Genomic DNA, 7,535 nt, shown 5'->3' with positions numbered 1-7,535 from the left:
CCCCCCCGCCCAACAGCTCTCATCTGTCGTAGGAGTCCCTCTAAGTCAGCATCGACTTATCAGCACAACATCCACAGGCAGTGTGCCAACTAAGCTTATGGAGGTTCCACTACTGGCTGTCTCCAGAAAGTTCCTTCTCCCAGCTCCCTACACCAACTTTCAAGTACTGGTAGAATCTCTCTAGGATTTGTTCTGACTACGTCCTTGTAAAGTCTCTTTTACTTCATGAGCTTATAAAAAATTTAAATTCAGCACAGCAGCCAGATACCTTTCTGTCTGGGACATTTTCAGGTCACTGTAAAAGGGCAAAGTGTTCAATGTGACACGTCGTCATCATGCTAGGATGGTGGTAAGCACTAAGCTCTCTGCGTCTGGTACTGAACAAAGTAAATAGCGTAGCCTCATCTAATCCTTCTAAAAATCCTGTAACCTAGTTTTTATAGCTAATTGAACTTTCTAAGGCCAGCGAAACTAATTTCTTGATCCTAGTTACATAATGTATGAAATTTAAATCCAGGTCTGTTTGATTCTAACCTCTTGTTATTCCCCCACTACGTTAATCTCTGCAAACCCAAGCATAATACATACTATTTTATTGACATTTTAGGTTCATTAATTATGAATTTACAAAGAGTGCATGCTAGCTACTTAGTTTTATCAATTACAACTTTGAGTCGCTGAGTAAGGGTAATGTTCTAACTGTGAAATTCAAGTGGACTGTAGCTAAAATCATTATCACACAAATCAGATGAGAAATCCATCAGGGACAATAACATATAATTTCAGCCAATGCATAATAAAAAGTTAAAAATAAATAAATAACACAAGATGAAAGGTTACTGGGGGACCAACTACTACTCAGACTCAAAAATATAGCTACAAGATGATATTTTTTAACCATAGGAGGAAAATTCTCAAGGAAGAAATATGGCAGACATAACTATAACAGATGAACAAACTTGGCCTTGTCAACAAGACAAACATCCTAATGTCACATACCGACAAAAGACAAAACCACAACAAAAGTACAGGCTTTTAAAAAATGTTCACCCTGCATCTGATCATGAAGAAATGATCCCACAAATGCAAATGGAAGGGCAGTCTATACAAACAACTGGAGGGTAAACTCAAAAAGATCAGTGCCATAAAAGGTAGAATGCAGCTGGACAATATTCTAGATTAAAGGAGACTTAAGCCACAAAATGAAATGTAATCACCATCTCGTCCAACCATACACCTAAGACAAAAATGTATATTCTAACGAAGTCAAAAATCAAACAAAATTTTCATTTAAGCATCTCATAGCTAAGGGTGAAAATCCAGCCAACCATCCAGCCATAAACCCACCTACTAACCAACCACCAACCACCCAACCAAAAACTTGCAGTAAAAAACCAACAACACACTGGTGATATCAAAGGATTCAAATGGCAGCTGGTTACTCAACTCTTCCAGATAAAGACATTATTTAAATCAGAGTAAATTTCAGATAAGTGGTTAAGTGCAGAGAAATCAGATGCCACGTAAAACTTAAGCTCACAGTTGGGTCACAAGACAATCCCACATGTCTGGGGACTGATGACCAGAGACCTGGCTAGCCTGAATACTCAATAGACTCAGCGTTCCACTGACACGTGCACAAGCCCTGCTGGGTTTAAATACTTTTGGGAAACTGGGACCTTATTGGCAACACCCAAACTGTTGGGTAGGAAAAAGATGAATGAAGCGCAGGCAAAAGAGGGTTATTTCCATCTAGGAGCCTTCCTCCAGGAGAGCCTTCGTTTTTGGGGTGTTTTTTTAATAGTTAAGAATGGATATTATTTTTAAAGATACCCAGAATTGGGAAATTTATAATAACTACAGTATATTCTCCAAGTCTAGACCTTCCTACAATCCCTCACCTTGTAGTTGAAGGCTCTTTCTTGCTCAACTCTCATTAGAGTTAAAGAACAGCGAGTAACTGAAAGACAAGAATAAAATGCTGTGTCGAATCGTCCCCGTTCGCACATTTGGGAAGACGCGGTTATGGACCTGGTGGCCCGCTGGCTGCGAAGCCAGGAGCCAAGAGGACGACACATTTAGAGGCTTCACGGGGATCCCTCCCTACATTTACAAGCCTCCAGGTGGCACAGTCCCTGTTACGCTTCAGAGATGTTCATGGGTCACAACACGTACAGAATGACTTACAGGACACTTCCCACTTTCACCCCAGATCATCGTATGCTACTTTAAGAGGTCTCATCCTTACAAAAATTCCATGAATCAGGAAAACATTACCTTAATTTTATTCAAGTTGATCTTATTTGAACTTATACCTCTCTTAACATAAGGTACACAGTACCTTATGTTATATGCATTGGCCTTCCCGAACGTCTCACCTCCCTTGCCCTTGCAGCCAGCTACCCTACAAATTATGTAAGTTGTAGAGCCTACTGTCATTCTTTCTGCCCTCGGTCTTTCTTTTCCCCTTGCATAATCAGTGTGCCATCTAAGGCGTGCAGACTCTCAGGGTTCCAGATAAGGTTTTTGTTGTTTTGTTTCTAATGACAGGTTACTTAACTACCAAGAAAAATTATAATCTGCCTCCATGTGCAATTTGCATCGGTTGGTCTTGCAGTACCTTCATGCATATGAATAATCCCTTTTTAACAAAACAGCCTTCAGGCTTTTTGAAGCTGCACTGGTTTCATCCATAAAAGTATTGGGCAAAGAAAATAAATGTAGTGTAAGTGACTTTTTGAGGAACTGAATTTGAACTAAGATTACGAGCCTTTTCCCTACAAAGCTTTCTGAAAGTGGCCCGTCCTCAGCTCTTCCTCTAACCTGACTAAACAGCTAGGCAGTCACAGACATCCTAGGCACTTCTGGCCCTGGCACGCAAGGTGGAGAACTCGAATACGCAGGAAAGGGGAAGCAGCAAACTTGGAACATGGTCAAACCCAACCCACTGCCTGGAGCCAATCCTGACTCACGGCAGGCGTGTGGGGCTCCCACACTGGACCATGACAGTGGGGGCAAAATCACTCTTTCCTCATGTCCTGGCACAGACGGAAAACTAGAAGGGATTTGGAGTTTGTTATGAGTCTTGGTGAAGAAGTTCGTTGCATCTGCTTTACACAATTATGATTTTTTAAAGGTAACTTCATGAGATTCTTGAGCTTGCTTTTTTTACACAAATGGTATTCAAATAGAATTTCAACTGTGGTCGATGTTTGCAATGGTTTAAAAAATGGTTTTGAATTTTTGTCCCTCTAAAAACTTACAATAACTCAATATTGAGAGTCTCGTAATGAATCCATTGCCCGCTGATGAGCTCTGGCCTGAAAGGACTTGGTCTATGCGAAGAAATGGATGCTCAGGGGCTCTTCCATTCCGCCTTCAGACTGCCCGCTAACCGTGTGTGTGTCTGTCTGTCTGTCTGTCTGACTGTCTGTCGTCTGTCTCTCCCCTTTCTTCTACTTCAGCCTGACACCGTTTTCCCTTGGTTTCGAATAGATGATTCTTTTGCTTCATGAGCTGTTTCAAGGCCTGAAAGCATGCTAACCCACTCATCACCCGGCTAAAACCCTCCGGTGCGTGGGAAGTGAATCCGACCGACACTGTCCAGGAGAACTTGGGACGATGAGATGAGCATTGCATCTAATGGGAGGAAGACCCGAGAGGGGGCTGACTGCAAACTCTGCACCCACCCTGTTGCAAAAAGGTGCTGGGGGGTGGGGGGTGAGTGGGGGTGGTGTTAGATGCTGACTGGTGTGTGTCAGGGCTGCAGCCTCACTCCCCTTTCTCCATCTCTAGCACTTGGGGTGTTCCCTAGCAACAGAAACAAAGATCAATTTAGAAAAGTGCTTTCCAGAGCATTCCTATCTCGCTCCTGACCAAGCCATGTTTGTTTGTGTGACCAAGCCATTGAAATTCGAGAAGGTTTATCACTGACTGTCGTGGGCAGTAAACACTGGCCGAGCTCTCTTGATGTGTGTGCTGCTGGTGTCCGAGATGGCTGATTCTACCTCGACTGCACGAACGCGGATTGGTTTCGGGAAGAATTAGTAGTCTCCGCTTCTCACTGTGCACCGACAGGGTTGCCAGGGAAACTGATCATTATGTGGCAAAATGGAGGGTGTGAACAGAAAGAAGGTTCAGGAGAAATGTGCGCTTTTGCTCTGAATCGGCATGTGCTTAGTCTGTGGTCCCCTAATGTCCTGGCTCCCATGATGTCGATGTTTGGTGAGATACAGATCTCTGCTCTGAAAGAAAGGAACTCAACTGACCTGCGCCCCCAAAAGCCAGCCCGCACACTGATCCTCACACTCCGTGCGCCAGCGTGGGTACCTCAAACCACAGTCAGGGTTAAATTAAAATACTCAAAAGCGGTGGCGAAACCAAACTGGTTTGACTTAGGCTTTCCCCCCCTCTTTTGATAGCAATCTTCTAGTGTTCCAGAAGCAAAAATAATAATTTCATAATGGTGTTAATAAAATCCCCCCCCCTACGAATAAACGATATATTCTCAAAAAGACTCCGCTAGGTGGGAAAGGAAGAAATATCACTATTCTTGTATTCAACATATTACAAGCAGTGCAGAGAATCCACACGACCTGTCGGGAGTCACACAGTCCCCAGCCTGTGGTAATGCTGGTGCTAAATCCTCCTCTTTCAGCGGCCACACAGGCAGTGTTTCTAGGTTCCATCCGGTTACATAGGAAAACTCATCAAGAGACATACATCCAGTGCATGGAGTAAAATCTCTATGTACGTATAATTTTAAAGGAAATCTTCCAATACTTTTCAATTGCTCAGAGTTGAGTTTTTAAGCCTAGCACTCTAACACGAGCACTTGTTTATTATCATAAAAATTGCATTAGAGACCTGTGACTATGCGACAAAGCACAGGGATAATCTGCCCATCTCACTAATGAGCAGAGTGCTACCACATTCTTTGAGTTTCACTTTTTTTTCAAGGATTTCTTGGTACACATCTTAAAAGATGAAAGTGAAAGATTTATGTACTTCTGGTATTTTTCTCTGCACATTGTTAAGGCACTTTCTAATTTATAAAGGTACTCACTGCAAACCAAACTCACTGCCATCGAGGCAATGACGACCCAGGTGACCCGATACGATTGGGGGGAGGGGGGGTAGAAAGCCATCTATCTCTCAAAGGCACTGTACAAATTAAAACAAAATTCCATTTATGTGCATGTGCCCCATTCTCTGTGGTGGAGCCATGGGGAGAGAACAAGTGATCTGTCAGTGCTCGGTGCACGTCCCTCAGAGGACAAGGTCTCCAGTGGTTTAGTCTTAGGTGCTGACCTTTGGGAGTGCGCTGGTGGCGCGCTGGTTTAGCACCTGCCCTGCAAAGTGAAACACTGGTGTTTGGACCCACCAGCAGCTCTGCCTGCGAAAAGAGCTTGCCATCTGCTCCCACCGAGGTTTTAAACTTGGAAACCCTCTGGGGCGGGCAGTTCCACTCTGCCCCACAGGGTCACCGTGAGTCACAGTCACCTTGATGGCACATAACGACGGCGACATCCGGCCTCGCACGGGAAAGGGAGAGGACACTCGGATAGGACACGCCAAGGGGAAAACACCAAACCAGGCACGGTTTAAATAACGCCAGTGCTAGACGGCGGCAGCCACGCCTTTTGAAATGTTACCCCCAAAGATCTTGGTTTTAGTGATTTAAAAATCTAAACTTTCTGCATGGATTCCTAAGGGAGCCCTGGTGGCAAGATGGCTGAGGACTTGGTTCACATCCACCCACGGCTCTGTGGGAGAAAGACCTAGCAACTTGCTTCTGCAATGACCGTGACCCTGGAAACCCGAGAGGGTAGTTCTACTTGGCCCAGCAGGGACACTGCGAGGAGCAATCCGTTCAACAGCAGCAGGTGTGGTTTTGAGTCTAGTGGAGATAACCCTATGTGGGGTGTACTGTCGTGCTATCACACTTTACTTTGTTGTTGTGGGGAGACTATCGACAGCAAAGCATATGCCAACACGTTCATTTCAGTGAGAGTCAACACGGCCTTGGAGTTGTGCACAGCACCTGGACCGTGATAAATAACGAGGGACTGCTGCTCTGTTAACTTAAGCAAGGATTCTTCTTGCTCTCATTTGTTTTGTTCTTCAAATGCCGATTATTTTTGAACATTGGTTTGTGGTTTAGATGAAAATTTACACAGTAAACTATGAATTATGAAATAATTCATACACAAATTGTCCAGGTGCCCCGGTGTGTTAACGCTCTCCTCATTTCCACCCTGGCGTCCTCATTCCCATTCGTCTAGTTTCCCTGCCCTTTCCCGCCTTCTGATTAGTTTCTGGCAAAGGTCAGCCTTTCGGTCTGTTCTAAAGAGCACGTGCTCCATGGTGTTTGTCTACTTCATAAGCCAGCTTATTATTTATTTCGTTGGGAGGCAGCCTCTGAAGTGGCTTTAGCCTTAGGGTGCGCCTCCAGTCTCCATCAGACTAGCCACTAAGTTGGATCTTTTGTAGTGACTGTTGAGTTTTGCTCTATTTTTTTCTTCTATGCTTACTGGTCCCTTCTGATTATGTCTCTGGTCAGAGCAGTTGGTAGTGACCGCCGGGCACCAGCAAGTTGTTCTGATCTCAAGTGAGAAGAGGCTGCTTGTCTTGAGCCTTTGGTTGCCTTCACTGCCCTTGGCTCCACGTGAGAGGAGACCACTGGTTGTATCCAAAGTGAGGGGGTGGGCGTTCTTTAAGGCACTGTATCAGTTCTATCTCTTTTATCATCGTATGAAAATGATACTCTTTGGTTTGACTTCAGTTTGAATTTTCTTAGTTCTTTACATTATAGCATTTATTTTTGATAAAAGCTATGATGACAGGCCCCTCTTTTGATAGACCTTTTCTGTTTTCCCATAGTATAAAGGTTTTCTTACTTTTAAAAATCTCTAAGATTTAAAAAAGGGGGGGAAAGACCAATGTAAGGACAAATCATGCAGTCGATAAAAGCAAATTTTGTTGTGAGGTTAAACGAACCTTGACTTAAGCTGTCTTGACAAGGCGTTTGCTTGACATCCAAATTCTCCATGGCATCTCCTTTAGAGACATCACCAAGAGATGTTCTTCGCTCAAAGATGTTGTTGTTATTGTTAACTTGAGTGCCATTTTGCTTCAGGAGCCTAAACACCTCAGTTTCCAGATCTCTGATCTAGGAAAAATAAATTCATTCATAAAACTCTAAGCTAGTCATCCTTTCCAACTCCCAGGTAGAAACCACCTCATTATTAGTGACGTAGAGAACATAACTCACCCGTACTTGTAAGCCTTGAACTTCCACCAGGTGAGCTTTTTCCAAATCTTCCAGTTTCTTTCTTTCAGCTTCCTGTCTTTTGATGAAATCAAGTTCTCTTAAGAAGAAAACAATAGATGTGATTGCATCAAACACTCAATAAATAAGAAAACGTGAAAGTCCTTATCTGAAGGCATACATTGTGTGGCACGATAAGTAACTGGACATCTATTAAGTAAACAAGGACATCTATTAAGTAAACAAATCTCAGTCACAGAGGTAC

At 43.6% G+C, this 7,535-nt stretch overlaps 1 protein-coding gene across 4 annotated transcripts in view; it reads right to left on the bottom strand.

The window, feature by feature from the left end:
* PPP1R9A (protein phosphatase 1 regulatory subunit 9A) overlaps positions 1-7,535 on the bottom strand; it is a 337,964-nt gene that overhangs the window by 48,642 nt on the left and 281,787 nt on the right. For all 4 annotated transcript variants that reach the window (XM_045288700.1, XM_045288701.1, XM_045288702.1 and 1 more), the window contains 2 exons: positions 7,274-7,370; positions 7,000-7,171 (listed from right to left, as the gene is read on the bottom strand). In XM_045288700.1, the coding sequence (XP_045144635.1) occupies positions 7,000-7,171; positions 7,274-7,370 (269 nt within the window). The remainder of the gene's footprint in view (positions 1-6,999; positions 7,172-7,273; positions 7,371-7,535) is intronic.

Source organism: Echinops telfairi, unplaced genomic scaffold (genome assembly GCF_000313985.2).
Source record: "Echinops telfairi isolate 266 unplaced genomic scaffold, ASM31398v2 ScPeMD7_23;HRSCAF=83, whole genome shotgun sequence".
In the NCBI taxonomy this organism is placed as follows: Eukaryota; Metazoa; Chordata; class Mammalia; order Afrosoricida; family Tenrecidae; genus Echinops; species Echinops telfairi.
The sequence above is the reverse complement of the archived record's forward strand: the minus strand, read 5'-3'. Positions and strand labels throughout refer to the sequence as shown.